The 17086-nt window shown below is 41.8% G+C and overlaps 1 protein-coding gene across 1 annotated transcript in view; it reads right to left on the bottom strand.

Annotated features, from left to right (window-relative positions):
* Positions 1-14326, bottom strand: part of YTHDC2 (YTH N6-methyladenosine RNA binding protein C2) — a 37209-nt gene extending 22883 nt beyond the window's left edge. Inside the window, exons 1-7 of the mRNA XM_072860362.1 lie at positions 13990-14326; positions 13459-13549; positions 8913-9109; positions 6944-7143; positions 6167-6333; positions 2994-3096; positions 1623-1779 (exon numbers count right to left, since the gene is read on the bottom strand). Coding sequence (XP_072716463.1) covers positions 1623-1779; positions 2994-3096; positions 6167-6333; positions 6944-7143; positions 8913-9109; positions 13459-13549; positions 13990-14188 — 1114 coding nt within the window. The 5' untranslated portion in view covers positions 14189-14326. The remainder of the gene's footprint in view (positions 1-1622; positions 1780-2993; positions 3097-6166; positions 6334-6943; positions 7144-8912; positions 9110-13458; positions 13550-13989) is intronic.
* Between the last annotated feature and the right edge of the window lie 2760 nt (positions 14327-17086).

The following is a 17086-nucleotide window of genomic DNA, read 5'->3' as shown; positions in this document are numbered from 1 at the left end:
CTTTTTCACAGGAAGAAATAAAATCTCTAGATTTTAATTTCTGGTCCCTTAGCAGACATTTGCCACAACTGAGTTTAAATCACCTAGGTCTTTTCTTCAGAAAGAACAAGCTACAATTTACTTTTAGAAGCTGTCACGGAGGAAATCTTGCAACACTGACCACAAACTCTGTGTACTACAGGAACCCACCGCTACAAAATGCTGGTTTCTGTGGTCAGGATTTTGTCAGCTACACTGTTGATGGAGGATCAAATCTTTTTTATGACATTAACAAACAAAGTATCTAAACCCTCTTCTTTTAATTCTTAAATTCTCAAAAATGGAAAAAGGAAAGTGTCTTTTCAATTGTGATTAGCCTGTGAAGACTAGTACATGGTAACGGTATAACCACTGAGGTAAACTGGAGAAAGAGATTGTCATCAGAATTTCCTGAATAAACATATTGATCTAAATGAACAGGACGCTACAAGAAGAGTAAACTGGAAAGCCACACAGCAATTATAACTGAGGTTTCCCCTCTGCAAAAAAATGTGGAAAACACTGAAAACATGTGTAATTTCCAGATTCCTGCCTCCAACAAGTTGCAAGCCTTATTTTACTAGGCAGAAATTCAGAAGAGGGAACTACAACTGAACAATTCTATCCGTAAAAAAGATAGATTTCTTTTCCAGGAACATTCACTAAAATAAACCAATGATTTGTAGGTAAGATTCTGAAGAAAGTGATCCTGCCCATGTCCTGACTGTTGAGCTTCTTAAAAAAAAAACAAACCACTGACAGGCAGACAGTCTACTTGATTGTTTTGAAAAGAAAGCATTTATCTTAAAAGCTTCTTTTCAAAACACGTTATACTTAGACATCATTGTTGAAAAAGGAAGAGGACTGGAAGGTGCCAGAGGAGGTCACCCATGCAGAAGACTTGCAAGCCAGGAGGGTGAAGAGGGGAAAAAAAACCAAAAAAAAAAACCACAATTGCCCATACATCTATGTTTTACCTCTACTAAAGATCAGTCAAATGAAAATAACAGCAATAATAACTTTTCTTTGCACTGCAATGTAATTAACTGCAGATGACTGAGTCTGAGCATAAATTGCCTTGTCTTTTCTCAATGTTTACCTATATTAACAGCTAATAATTTCCTTTCAAATAAAGAATCATGCGATTAAAACATGAAAACCCAATTTGCCTAGGACTGTATTTCTGAAGTGACCAGGTGCAGTTATCTGTGTTTTATCCAGTAACCAGCAGCAATCTCTGTGAGGCCTGAAGAACTAGAAGCTACTGGAATGAATTAATACATATCACACTCTCGTAGATCATAGGGTCTATATCACCATGGAGATCAGCACTTTAAGAACATTTTCCTACTTCTTGAATTGAACACAGCGGGGGCCAGGACATCACTGCGCTTACAGAACTCCCTGTGATAAAAAAATTTCACTCTGAAGTAGGTGCAAATAGTTAAGAAACAACAAAAATGAACAAACAAAGAATAAGCATTGTCGTAACTTTCAGTGTATTTATCATGTTCCCTTACTCAGAATGGTTTGCTACAGTTTAATAAGATCTGTAAGTCCTAGGCCAGGTATACTCAGATTTAAGAGTTTACATAAATACTTACTGTGTATTACTGGGCAACTTCCAAAATACCTAATAAAGAGATTTGCATCTAAAGCAGCACTTGAAATAATTAATTTTAAGTTAGTCTGTTTTTGCAACACATCTCTCAGTTTTATTAACAAGAAGTCACTGAACCTATCCCTCTCGTGTACTTCATCCTGTAACAAAAGGAAAAAACAAACCAAAACAAAAACAGATAAACATCACAGATCCAAGATTATAACTTTTCACAAATACAAACTTTTTTAAAAACTAAAATATATAATTTGCTGGTACATTACAGATGTATTAAAATCTGTAAGTCTAGTTTAAGTAAGGACTTTTTAAAAAAAAACTATCCAAAAGTCAAAAAATATTTCAAAAAGTTTTATAAAGATATCAGATACTGCACTGGTAATGCACAAGCTACATATACCTTTCTTTCGCAGGTTAAAGTGAACATCTGAAACTTTTCTAATTCTTATATTTGAATCTCATTTTCAAGATAATGACACAAACTGCAAATCCTATGAATCTTATTTTAATAAATTCTCACTTCACCATTGATTAACATTTAAAGAAATGTATGAGACAACATAATCAGAAAAAAGTTAAGATTGCTTAGACCCATTAAGTCACACACTAAGCTTATCATCATTTAGGGCACATGACTGATGAATCATCTTTGTTGGTGTGTGCTTCTGTTCTGTTTTATATTATGAACTTACACAGCAGGGACCCAAATACAACATTTTCAGGCTGAAGTCAATGTATAGATCATTCTCACACTTTTTTCCATTTTGATAAATAGGCAGGCACCTAAAATTTTCATGAATTTTTCTGTCTTCAGCAGTGGAGAACTTCATCTTGTGGTAAACATTCTGGTTCCACCGACTTATCAAACTCCACAATAAGAATATTCACGTAATCATAAATGAACACACTTAAATAATTTGCCAAAAATTAGACTACTCATTATCTTGAAAACATTTGGGCAAACAAGTGGGCTGCAAACCTGGTATTGCTAAAACAAGTACATGATACAAGAAATTCTGACATGCTCACATTGAATCATATCTACATAAGCCTCCCGAAGACTTTTCTGCTTTCTGACAGAACAAGACTGGAAAAATTTAGAGCTCTGTCCTCCACAACTGCATCATGATTCCAAAGTTAATTATTGGCATGAACCTAAAATAAGATACTTCTACAAAAAAAAAAAAAGTACATGCTACAATAAAGACTCAGGAAGCCTTTAACATTCATTCAGATTCTAACCAAACAAAACCACCTTAAATGCTCAGCAAATTAGTAAAGAAAACTAGGATCTCATCTTCCAATTACAAGTAATACATACTGCTCCACCTCACATGAAATAAAACAGGATACTTACCACAATAACATGTGTCACAGTTGATAGAGTACTGTCTCCTGCCATTAGCGTGCGAAGTAGTATGCCATTAGTGCAAAATGTTAACAGTGTCTTTGGAGAAACTCTATCAAAGAGTTAATAAAGATACTTCAGTTTTTTGTACCATTTAAATGCTGCTAGTTTTCCACTACTTACTGAAAATTAAAGGACTGAACAGCTGCTCAACAGAAGTGGAATTAGGTTATAATTCCCTCACCAAAGAATTCATGCATACTATTTGTTTTTAAACTATCCCAGAGATTTCCTAAGGAATCTTAGTGCTTATGCTCCAAAACTTCAGACAATGGATTAATTAACAAAGTGAGATTCAAATTTATATAAATAAATAAGCAAGTAAAACAGAATCTTGAGAACCCCTCCATGTTGTTTAATTTACTGGAAAATTCAGTGTGGACTGCTTTGGAAAAACAGGTTCAAATTCTTCAGCATATGCTTGGACATAGTCTTTGTATTTGCCTATAAGTGATGGGTTGACCCTTGCTGGACAGCAGGTGTGAACCAAGCTGCTCTGTCACTCCCCTCCTCAGCTGGACAGGGGAGAGAAAATGTAAGGAAAGGCTCGTGGGTCGAGACACAGGGAGATCACTCACCAACTACCATCATGGGCAAAACAGACTCAACTTGGGGAAATTAATTTATTGCCAATCAAATCAGAGTAGGGTAATAAGAAATAAAAACTAAATCTCAAAATCACCTTCCTCCCACCCCTCCCTTCTTCCCAGGATCAACTTCACTCCAGATTTTCTCTCCCTCCTCCCCGCCAGCAGCGCAGGGGGACGGGGAATGGGGGTTGCGGTCAGTTCATCACACGTTGTCTCTGCCGCTCCTTCCTCCTCAGGGGGAGAACTCCTCACGCTCTTCCCCTGCTCCAGCATGGGGTCTCCCCCACAGGAGACAGTCCTCCACAACCTTCTCCAACGTGGGTCCTTCCCACGGGCTGCAGTTCTTCAAGAACTGCTCCAGTATGGGTCCTTTCCACAGGGTGCAGTCCTTCAGGAATGGACTGTTCCAGCATGACTCCCCCACAGGGTCACAAGTCCTGCCAGAAAACCTGCTCCTGCCTGGGCTCCTCTCTCCACGGGTCCACAGGTCCTGCCACGAGCCTGCTCCAGCACAGGCTCCCCACTGGGTCGTGGCCTCCTTCGGGCACCCACCTGCTCCAGTGTGGGTTCCTCCACGGGCTGCAGGTGGATATCTGCTCCACCGTTAGCTTCCATGGGCTGCAGAGGGACAGCCTGCCTCACCATGGTCTTCTCCATGGGCTGCAGGGGAATCTCTGCTCTGGCGCCTGGAGCACCTCCTGCCACTCCTTCTTCACCGACCTTGGTGTCTGCAGGGCTGTTTCTCTCACATATTCTCACTCCTCTCTCCGGCTGCAGTAGTTGTTGCGTGTGGTTTTTTTTCCCCTTCTTAAATACATTATCACAGAGGCACTACCACCATCACTGATGGGCTCAGCCTTGGCCAGCAGCAGGTCCGTCTTGGAGCCGGCTGGCATTGGCTCTAGCTGACATGGGGGAAGCTTCAAGCAGCTTCTCACAGAAGCCACCCCTGTAGCCCCCCCACTACCAAAACCTTGCCACACAAACTCAATACACTATACTTGACTGAATCACAAAGAAATCAGATGATCCTTTTTAAATGCTTTAATTTTTCTCTTAAAGAATTTCAAAATCTTTAAAAGTTACTATTCTAGTACCTGTGGCAGAATTAGCTGTCCAAGTAAAAACAGTGACTGCCATTACTTTCTCCAGCACTGCCACCTTAAGTACTGAAAAGTTACTTTGTATCGTACTCTACAGCTCTTTTCTGGAAGACATGAGCTCACTAGTTATCATATGCATATTTCTTTCCAAGTTTGGAATACATCCCTCCTTTCAAAAATCCTCCTACATATTAAATTCAAGGAACACATCCAAGATATGTCAGATGCTTCTGCGTATCAACATCTGACATACCGATCTCTAGTCTTCTCCCTCTGTTCTTCAGCAGCCTTCTAGAAATCATCATTGCTATCTAACAGTTAATAAAACCTAAAAAATTAGACTCCTGTGTCACTGTAAACACCTCCACACCATATCTTTTTTGCCCAGAGTTGGAAATATTGCCATCTCTCCCTTTTGCTCTTCTCTTGAGTAAATCTATTGATTCTTCTTAAGCAGGATTTTCTGCACTGCTTCCAGTAATTCTTCCATTTTGATCTGACCTATACTTTGTTCTTCTTCAGCCAGCACAATACTTCTACGCATTAATCATCACTTTATTTGCAATTCATCTTTACTAGCTCTTTTAATCCATCAATAGCCTTGTGAGCTTTTGTACACATATTCAACTTCTTCTTTAACTTGGTTTTGTTGTTCAAGTACATTCATTTTCATTACCTCTGTGATATCTTCATTCATATAAGCAACATAACCAGCTATACCTTTTGCCATCTTCTTCTCACTCATATCCCAACTGCTGCCCATTCCTGGAAATCCCACTATCTATACAGTTCAAAGAATCTAGAAACCACACACAGTCTTCAGCCTTTCATCCATTCCTGCTCTGCTTTAGGAACAAATTCCTCAGGTGACCCAGAAATCTCTACTTTTGTATCACTTCATGCTTTAAACATAAAAGCTGAAACAGTAAATTTAACCCAAACTAGATCAGTAAATAATGCTCAACTTCATCATTCACTTTCAAATTTTGCTTTTTTTCCTTTCATGTCCCCTATCAACTCTCACTATATAGTATTTGTTACACTGTGCTGGTCTTCCTACCTATGTTCAAAGCTTGCAGAACTTTTGGATCTATACATGTTGAAAGTAGGGAGAAAAAAAAGGGAGGAAAATATAGACTTGATCTGAAAATAAGACAAGGAATTCCATGCGCGCACACACACACCAAGAAATCAGAGAAAGCACCTGCAATTCACTTATAAGACAACTTACTACACGAAACTGCAAAATACAAGAAGAAAACTGTCCTTTTCACTCTTAAATATTCCATTACCTGAAATAACATATCTTACCTGTACTTTACATACTGAGCTTTTACTAGGCTGTATCCCAAATATACTGTAGTTTAAATGTACACAAGACTAAAGATACCAACACAAGATCAATGACTTTAAGAAATATCATTAGTACCTGCTTTCTAATCGGATCTGATAACCAATTGTCTGGCCAATTTTTTCTCTTCTTTCTGCTGCCACTCTTTCAGCCACAGCAACAGCTGCCAAACGTCTTGGCTGAGTGCAAAATATACGACAGGGAGTTCCATTTTTGTAACAGTCGTCAAGAAGGAACTGAGGGATCTGTAAAGAAGTGGTTTAAATTTACTTTTTAGTTTGATAAAGTCATAGCATTTTTACCACAGTGAAATAATTTAACTGTGTCTCAATATTACACAGGTTGCAAAAGGACTCACAATCATTGCAAATGTACTTGCAGGGGCAGAAAGGCAGCAAAAATAAATTTCTGATTTTAAGCTTAATCTGTTTCAAAAAAAGTTGAAGCTTCTCTCTCCTGCTTCAGAGAAATCTATTAAAAAAATACCTGTAGGTAATCTTTCATTTTAACACAATAATATTCTACTCTAGAAACTAAGAACAGAACTAGCTTTAGAAGGAAAAGGGCTATACAAAATCATAGCTACTGTCCCTTCAATGTTTTATATTATTTTAATGAAAAACTAGTATCTATCAGAAAACTGCGCAGAACCATTTATGCTTTTAGTAAGTAAGTATCTGCTGGCTTAGTATTTCAAAAGCAAGAAAGTGAATTGCAACACAAGACTTTCAACTATATAGGAAAACAAAAGCCTTAAAACTAGCATAAAGAAATCCCTTACTACATAAATATTATAAAATTGGCATTAGTTTTGTATAAATAGTGCTATCTTTTTATTTCATCAAAGAAACATACTTGAGTAGTTTTTCCTGATCCAGTCTCTCCTACAATCAAAACAACTTTATTGTCCTTTATTATTTTGACAATTTCTTCCTGTTTTTCAAAAACTGGTAGTGATTGCCTGAAGGAATCAAACTCCGATTCCCCTCTTTTCACTGGAACCTGGGGGATACCGTTGTTAAGTCGTCCGCTTGTCTTGTTCATTTCTCTGTTTTCTGTGAAGTTAAGAATTTACTTAGATACAAAAGAAGGTCACTAAAGCATTGCTTAAAAAATCATCCATTAAAATTAACATTCCTGACTTTATATGCATCCCCATAGATAAAGTGACAAACCCATCACACATTTAAAAGCTGTATTCATAGTAATGCATCCTGTTACAGTGCTTGAAATAACTACTGTTCAAAAGAGTTATTACTTCCATAGATATTTTGAACAAAAACAGACTATCCCAGTGCATTGCTCAAAGTCAAAAAAAGGTAATGAAGAGCAAAAAGAGAAATAAAAACTACACCCGAGAAAAGCAGCCTGGCATTTTTCTTGGCCTTTGTATCATGTTTACACATTCACACCTCCACAGTTTGCCTAGAAATATTCACTGTATAGTTAAACATTTAAGGTATTCCAGACTGACAAGCATGTCTTCTCTGATAAAAAGAAAAAACTTTACTGTGATTCATATGCTTTCTTTCACATCCTCCCTGGTCTTTTATCCTGGTCTTCCTCCCTCCCTCCCTCCTTTCAGTCAGTCTTACATAACCTAATGCTCTAGTCCGTAAGATTTGTCTTAAATCATACAAACTGAACCATGCTGTATCTAGACCCCTGGACCCACACAGCACAGTGTGATGTATTAGAAAGCAATGTATAAGTAGCCAAAGAACCTGCACATCTTCAGAGGAGACTACTTCAAATTCAGTATTGTAAATGCTATTCTATAATTCCTTAGTACTTACTTTCCAGAAGAATGAAAAGCTTGCTGTAAATTCTATTATGCATATCTAGTGTGATTAAAAGATTAATATATTAAATTACAAGCACCATTTTACTAAGACAGACACAGGCTAACAGATTAAAGGAGCCAAAAATCATTCTGGAGAAATAAAGAAAGATAAATTTTACACTATTCATTAGATTATGCCTTACATTCCTAAGGAATTGCTTTTCAGCACTTATTACAGTTTCCCTCTGTCCATTAAACAATCCTATAAAACAACTGAAACAATTGAAAAAAAAAACTAGCAAAGGAAGCACTTAAAACATGAACCATCATAAATCAGAAATATGAAACAAGGCATACTGGTACAAGTGTTTTCTGTGCACTACACCCAGTTTTGAGCACAGAAACACAACATAACTCTTACACTCATAACTGTTAAAGCAATAATCTTGTTAAAAACACTGTTTTAAAAAAACCCACAATGTATCAGAAGTTTGTCTTCCAGTGAACTCTCTCATATTCTAGAAATCAAGAAGTCTCAAATCTATTTTAGAAGATGATGAAACAAAAAATAAACTTCTCATTTTATCAAGAACATTAATTTCCATAAGCAGAACAGCCAGTCTCATTTTCTCATACGGGTGTTCTTATACAGCAGTCATGGTAACACTTCTCTCTTCAATCTCACCTCATGGAACTTGTAGGACTCATTTCAGAAACGTACTCACATTTCAGAAATGCACTTCCAAATGAATTTGGTTGGAACTGGCTCAAAGATTCAAAAGTAACTTGGCACAAGGGAGACATTGGAATGTAGGTGACATGACTGCCTAAGCTCCTCATGACACGAGTTTTAAAAGACCCTACATTAACAATTAAAAGTCAAGAAAATGAATGGGTTGGTTTGAGCGGGAGGGTGTCCGTTGGGATGGGAGAGGAGACAGAAAAGAAAGGTGTTTGTTTTGTGGTTGGGTTGTGGGTTGTTTGTTTCTTTTTAAGCAGTGTTGATTCACAAGTCCATATCAGAAGACACACTGAACATACCAGATTCAACAGCACACGCATTTCCTCGCTCCGTCTTTGGCAGAAGTTCTGTTCGTTCTTTGTTTGTGACAGGAAATCTCTGAATTAAACTCCGAACAGCATTTTTTGTACTGGGAGCCAAGCAACAAGTCATTACTGCATGTGTTAGATCTGATCCATCCTTCTTCCTTACAGTCAGGTATCGATTTGCTCCTTTTCTGGGAGAAAAAAAAAAATATTTTAGGAATAAGTAACCTATTTATCTCTACATAATGGTCTTTGACCATAATTCTTTCAAGATGGCTGTCATATTATTTTCAAATATAATATCATAACTAGAAACTTCCAAATAATGTCCTATGTAGCATAACATACACCAAAACAACAGAAGCATCCACAATATCCACCATCAAAACCACCCTCTATTCACGCGAGGTAGTGCAGCACAAACACCGCAGACTTCAGATGACTACGCCCAGCACAACCTTACAATTAGGCCTCCATAATGTAACACTGTTCTGCCACCTTTCTGTTAAAGCTCTGTCACTGCATTTGCTTCCCAGAAGACAGACAGTTCCATCAATCACTCTAGCAATCAATATTGAGAGGTATTACACAAAACTGATTTTTCTAGACTAATTTAAGAGATTTAGAGGTTCAACATCAACAAATAGACATAACAGACAAACAAGCAGCCTTCTAGTGATATTCCAAGCCTTAACAAAATCCAGTAAAACAAATTAGATTCCCAGGATGTTCTTATGAAAGATTTACAATCTAGAATTAGAGCCAAAACACTTCATCGTAACACTGCATTTGTTCTCAGACTGAACTCTGATACTGAAATGCAAAGAACCGTTGTAAATATGTTTGAAACTGAACTACCTCATCCTTGGGCTACGATGACAAACCAACACTTTGAAAATGACTTCTCAGGGTAAGAGCAGAAGGTCACACTAAGAGCCCAGTGCCCCGTCCCTGGCAGGGGTGGTATAGTGGTGTGTGTGTGTACGGGGCGCAGGTACCCAGGTGCCTGCAGAGGCCTCTGTGAAGAGAGGCCGGGGCTGCCCCGTGCCGGACATGGCCAGCTCCAACAGACCCACCGCAGGGCACAGCTGAGCCCCTCAGTCACGATGGTGGTTACTCTGCAATAACATATTTAAGAGAGGAAAAAAACACTGCGCAGCAGCTGTGAGAGAAAGGAGAGAGAAAAATGTGGGAGAAACAGCCTTGCACACACTAAGGTCAGTGAAGGAGGGGGAGGAGGTGCTCCAGGTGCTGGAGGAGAGATTCCCCTGCAGCCCATGGAAGAGACCTCAGTGCAGCAGGTTTATCCTGAAGGAACTTCAGCCTATGGAAGAGACCTCAGGCTATTTCCTCCCCATGTCCTCTTGAGGAGGGGAACTGACAGACCAAGCTGGCTGAGCACCTGCCAGTCAGCCAAGGTCAACCCACCACAACATGGCTGCTTGCTAAGTTGCTGGCTTGGGTTCAGCTCCTGGTCCATGCAAGATAACATTTCAGAATAGCAAAAATACTGAAGCTGGAACAGTACTTGAATGTGCATGCTCAGGGAAAGGCTGACAGAATTGGAAAAACAAACTGCAACGCCTCCCAGTCTTCAGTAGTTTGTATCCCAGCACCTTAGAACCACAGAATCACAGAACCATTGCGACTGGAAGCGACCTCTGGAGGTCATCTGGTCCAACCCCCTGATCAAGCATGGTCACCTAGACCCAGCTGCCCAGGACCATGTCCAGACGGCTTCTGCATATCTCCAAGGAGGGAGACTCTACAACACCTCTGGGCAACCTGTGCCAGTGCTCGGTCACCCTCACAGCGTGTGCTCACTGCCTCTGGTCCTGTCACTGGGCACCACTGAAAAGAGCCTGGCTCTGTTCTCTTTGCACCCTCCCTGGAGGTATTTATATACATTGGTGAGATCCCCCTGAGCCTTCTCTTCTCCAGGCTGGACAGTCCCAGCTCTCTCAGCCTTTCCTCCTAGGAGAGATGCTCCAGTTCCTTCATCATCTTTTTGGCCCTTCACTGAACTCTCTCCACTGTGTCCATGTCTCGCTCCTGCTGGTGATCCCAGGACTGGACACAGCACTCCAGGTGTAGCCTCACCACTGCTGAGTAAAGGGGAAGGATCACCGCCCCCGACCTGCTGGCAACCCTCCTCCTAGCTGGGGGGATAGCTGGGAGCTGGAGAGACAGCCCTGATGCTGTGCCAGCACTGCTCAGCAGGAGCCAAAACACTGGTGTGTTATCGGTACTGTTCTAGCTACAAACACAAAGCACAGCACTCTGAGGGCCGCTATGGGGAATCTTAACTCCATCCCAGACAGACCCAATGTAGTGCACTGATAACAATGTCTAGAGGAAAACACACTAGCTATGAAGAGTTTATAAAAAGTTTTCTGTAAGTATTCAAAATATGATTGCTTAACTCAAAGGAAAAAACTAAGGACACAAAATATTGTCCTATGGTTCCCAAGCAATAGCTTTCCTTATTTATCCACTCAGTGCAACAAGTACACAGTAATGAGTATTAACACTAAAATTATATTCTATCTACAAATTCAATGATGAAAGCCGATCATGATCAAGCTTTTAAAGACTGATCATTTCAAAAGTTATTGCAAGCGTAATTACTGAGGAAATCTGGGGAGACTAAACACGAGTAGAATGTTGGAATTTATTTTAAAAGGAAATTTATGTTTCTTAAATGTGCAATGCATTATTAGAGTAAAAAAAAAAAGATACAGTTTACGTCTTCCCAGGTGAATATTCCTTTTTTCTCAGCTGTTTAAATTTCAGCTCAACTATTCTCCAAGCTTCATGTCACCCTGAACACATCACATTAAAAAAAAAAAACACAAAACAAAAACAGGGAGGTGATTGTTCCATTGTACACTGCACTGGTGCGGCCCCACCTCGAGTACTGTGTGCACTTTTGGGCACCTCAATATAAGAAGGACAGCAAACCATGGGAGTGTGTCCAGAGGAGGGTGACCAAGATGGTGAAAGGTCTCGAGGGCCAGACTTAGGATGAGCGGCTGAGGTCACTTGGCTTGTTCAGCCTGGAGAAGAGAAGGCTGAGGGTGACCTTGTCGCAGTCTACATCTTCCTCAAGGGGCACAGCGGAGAGGGAGGTGCTGATCTCCTCTCTCTGGTGACCAGCAATAGGACACGAGGAAATGGAATGAAGCTGTGTCAGGGGAAGTTCAGACTGGACATCAGGAAAAGGTTCCTCACTGAGAGGGTGGTCAGTGAGTGGAACAGGCTTCCCAGGGAAGTGGTCACGGCACCAAGCCTGTCAGAGTTCAAGGAGCATCTGGACGATGCTCTTAGTCATATGGCTTAGTTTTAGGTAGTCCTGCGAGAAGCAAGGTGTTGGACTCAATGATTTTTATGGGTCCCTTCCAACTTGAGATATTCTATGATTCTATGAAAACAACTACAAAAAATACAACAGAATCTACTAGGGAGCCATTCAGAGACATTTACAAAGCTCTACAAAGAATCAACAAGGATTCAAGCAGGGTTTACCAGTTACAGTTAAGCACAGGCACCATACAACCCAAGCATGTTCCTGCTAACCATTTGCATGCATCTGACAAGGCTTTCTAACACTCCATGTTCCCAAAATATGATGCAAAGATACTCAAGTTCATCCAAATTTATTGTCTCAGGCATCTCTTGCAAAAATCAGCTACACCACTCCCAAGACTGGAGCCACATTGAAAGCATAACTTCACTTGAACAGCACTATGCTTGAATAAGATCTTCTGAAACCAAGCTACACATTCAACACAATCAGTGCTGAAGAGCACTTACTCCCTAATTAAGTATAGATCAGAGAACTAGCACTTTACACTACTTTTGCAAGAGTCATGAAGTATCACCAAAAACGAGGAACAGAAAATGCTGCTACAGTTTTACAGCAGTCCACACACACAAAAGTTATACATGACACTCCATCTCTCTGGGTTTTTCCCGTAACTTTCCCTTTCCTGTTGCTTTGCCACCTGAACTCCCAAGGGATCCAGATTCTCAGCTTTCACACAAGCTCATCAGGTCAATGAACATGGGTTTTCTCTTCAAAAGGTGAGAGCAAGGTAAGAGAAAGAAACATCATCATATCTGCATATGAACCCTCTTCTGCACTTCTCAACAGAAGCACTCTTTTGGACATGATACTCTAGGTTACATTTTATCTGTCAAGCTATGAGATTCTATGCAAAACCCTTGGGCACACGGTTGTGCATGAAAAACAGAAGAGATCTTGGCGAGAAGTCTTTTTTATGGACTCATGAAATCCACAAAACAGTATAAGGGCAAGCAATCTCAAACTAAGTACATCACAAGTTTTTTTAAGTACACATAAAGCAAAGCACAAAGATACTTAACTTTTACCTTACTTTTTAAATTTTTTTCTCTAATACTATTCCATGCAACAGTGCAGGATATGCTAGAAACACAGACCATTTTAACGCTAGTCATGAAGTTCCATACATTTGCACTAAAAAAAAGAAAATAATAAAAAAATAAGACTCCAACTTACCCTTTACTTTTAGATATCAGCCCAAGAGACTGACAGAGCCGGTGAACAAATGCTCTTTCAGTACTAGTGAAGGAAGAAGGAAATTCCATTTCTAGAAAGATAATTAAAAAGGCAAACACAACAATGCAACATGCAGTATTATCGGCGTATTATCTCGACGTTATGAGTTTTTCAATCCCCAAACCTATCACTTTCTCCCGTGAACAACGGGACTAATGGCAGTGCTGTATCTTCACACCTGCAAGCGGTGCAGGGTTCACAAGCAAGCCATCTTATTCGGGCAGGAAGGAGCTCAGGGGAGGCTTCTGTTGGGGAACCGATGAAGCGCCTCCGGGCCCAGATATCTGCCACCCCCGCTCCAGGCCTCGCCTCCCCCCGCCGGCCCAGGCCAGGTGCTCACGGCCGCCGCGGCTCCCCGCAGCCCAGCGCCCGCCCCGCTGCCAGCCCGCCGCGACGGGCACGCCCGGGCGCACCTGCCAGGCGGGGCGCCCCCCCACCTTCCTCCCCCGCGGCCGGGCTGCCGCTGCGCACCTTTCTCCTCTCCGTACCGGAACCGCTCCAGGGCGAGGTTGACCGCGATCTCCACCTCCTCGTCGACGCGGATATCCTTCAGCCCCTTGCCTCGGCCGCGGCCCGCCGCGGGGCCGGCGGAGGCGGCCGCCGCGGAGGTACCCGAGCCCCCCGGGCCCCCGCCGGGCTGCCGCGGGGAGACGCTACTGGGTCGCGACATGGCTCCGCGACCGGGGGCGACAGCCCGGGGTGGCGCGGAGACCGCGGGGGGAACGGCGACGCGGCGAGTCCCGCTGGCGCGGGGACGCCGGGGGAAGCCGAGCGCTGCGGAGGAGCAGGGCCAGGCCGGCGCGGCGTCGTGACGCCAGTGCGTGGGGCGGGGGGGGCGCGTAGGAGGGGCTGCCCCGGCTCCCTCCCAGCGGAGGCTCCGCCTCCAAAGCCCCGGAGGCGGAGCCAGAGGCGGGTCCTGTGCCGGGGGCGGAGGCGCAGGCTCGCACCGCCGGAGCACCGCCCTCTCGCGCAGGCGCCTCGGCCGCAGGAGGCTGTTGGCTGGCTCTCCTCAGCGCCGGGGTGCAGGCCCGGGGTGTCAAGGCCCGCCGGCGGCTGAGGGATGGTTCTTCCTCGGACTTCCGAGGCGCAGGTCCCCGGGGAGGAGGCGCTGACTTCTCGGCCCAGGGAGTTGGAGGGTTAATTTCAGTCGCGTACTCCTTTGGGGCAATTAGCACAAGTAAATGGGGCGAGAGGTGTGACTCGTTACCAGCAGTTGTCAGCACTGTTAACTTCGGTGAACGTGAAAGCTGAGTAATGAAACCTGCCTTCCTCAACTGGAAAAGATTGCAAAAGTGCTCTCTGCTGATGTCTTAAGTACAATTAACAGTGGGGTGGTGCGTGCCCAAAACTGATGTCAGCTAAATACAAAATTGTGATATAAATGGGAGGAAATTGTTTTTTTTTTTTCATTAGGCTGTTACAGTGTATATCATCAAAATAGTGTACAATTGGCAGTGACTAAAAAAGTAGCACTGATATAGCCATCTAATTGTAAATTATGTAATTTAATTGAATGACATTAAGTGTAGGTGGGTACGATCATCGCAGTCCTCAGCCTCTTCACTATATAGTATTACTTGCCCTCGATTTTGTAAAATGCAAGTAGTTTTTCCAGATGGCACTCCAAGGGGAAGTTGTTTAGCCATTTAGCATTATGGGGGATTTGTTGGTGTCTTGAGTATTCTTTAGATCGATAAATAACCCTTTGGCTGAAACAATCGTCTTTTCCTGTTGTCCTTTGACTTCACGCTGAGGATATGAAAAAAAAAAAACCCTCTTGGACATGACACAGGATTAACTATTGAAGGTTGCTACTTTGGAAACATCATTCAGTCAGAAGGAGAATACTTTGAAGAAGAGCAAACTATTCCTCAAGTGTGAACTTAGGTGGAGAACTACATAAATAGCAAATAAACACTGACTGTCTGATGTAGCTGCCTGAAAAATACCAAGATCTTAAGACACCTCTACCAAAGCTGTATACCAGAGCTGTATACAAAGCTCACTTCAGTGTAATTCTGCACTGAGAAGTGGCACTGGAGCTGAACGTTTGCTCTATTGTAAGCTTGCTTTTAAAATTTTCTCAGTTTTTTAATCCAGGTACCTTCCTGTACTTCTTCAACCAAAGTACTTGATGCTATTTCCTTATAGCTGTTTCTGTGACATTCAGTACTGTCATGTTAGAGCACATCGCATTTATTATGAAAAATTAAACTCTTTAGCTTAACAAGATAAGGATTCCTCTTATCTTCCTTAGTATCACCAGTGATAAATGAGAGATCATAACTTGTTTGAAAGAGTCACATCAGAAATCTTTAATGATGAACCCAGACGTGTTACCAATTCCTGTGTCTTAATAGCATCATCTTGCCTTCCTACAAAAAAGGCATGTGATTCTGCAAAATGATTCCTCAGGCCCTATTCTGATCTCAATTTGCAATCTTGTGTATACAACAGCTCATAGAGATAATAACTAGCTGTTATGTTAGGTCTCCTCTATATAGTTAAGAGCACAATGAAGCCTGAGTGCATCCTGCATAACAAATTTCTTAATACATAGCTTGCTTCTTTCATTGCTGTGTTGACTCTCAAATGCTATTAAGTGTGAAAAAACAGGAAAGTGTAGTCACTCAAATAAAAAGATATGACTCAAAGGACATAGTGAGGATACACATGGAGAAAGAAAGAGTAATTTTTATATACTCTTGCTGCAAAATAAAGCTGCAGCCTGAATTCACAGCTAATGTAACTCTGTTGGTAGCATTACACTAGAGGTTAATCTGTCTCCAGGAGTTTTAAGACAGGAACTCATAAAATGTTAGTGAAATAAAGGGAAGCCTGACTCAGTAAACTAATAGTGTTTGAATTTAACACATTGTAAAGATGAGTGGAGTACTGGCACACTGAGTATGGTTCAAACTATCTGCCTGCTATAGATTTTCACTGTAAATACACCTTTCACTGTAAATACACCCTCAAAGAGCCAATAAATCATTCTTCCCAAACTGCTGATACAAATTAGAGGAGTCAGCATTTAGGTAACAAAATCTACTGAACACAGAGTAGTTCCATACTACAGGGAAGCAGGAGGAAGATTTTCTTGATAAGGAATTGTCACCCATATACTGCATGCTGCAACGAGTGCCATGCCCTGCTAACTAGTTGATTGCAATCTGCACTGAGCGTACAAAAAAAAAGAGTGAAGACAGAATTGTGCCTTAAACCCACATCTCGGGGCAGCTGTGCCAACTGGTCTCCTGTTTTGGTGAATTTACTTCCAAAAACACTAAGGGGGATTCTGGACCACCTTTGAGGTTGCCCTCCAGCTCCGACTGGCCTGTGTGCACGCGACAGCCCGCGGAAGGAGGAGCAGCAACATACCCTGTGGAGCACATGGGATCCAAACATGCCTGTACTAGCGTGGCGTAGGGCATGCCTCATGGTGGTGTAACACAGGTCCAGCTTCCCATTAGTTATATCTTCTCTCAGGCTTTTGAGAAAAGACCTTTACAGACAGGTCCATGTCTACGAGCAAAGGAAGTGCTCTTCTGCGTTCAGCCAGATCTTC

This window comes from Ciconia boyciana, chromosome 4 (assembly GCF_034638445.1).
Source record: "Ciconia boyciana chromosome 4, ASM3463844v1, whole genome shotgun sequence".
Lineage (NCBI taxonomy): Eukaryota > Metazoa > Chordata > Aves > Ciconiiformes > Ciconiidae > Ciconia > Ciconia boyciana.
This window is presented reverse-complemented; position numbering and strand designations above follow the sequence as displayed.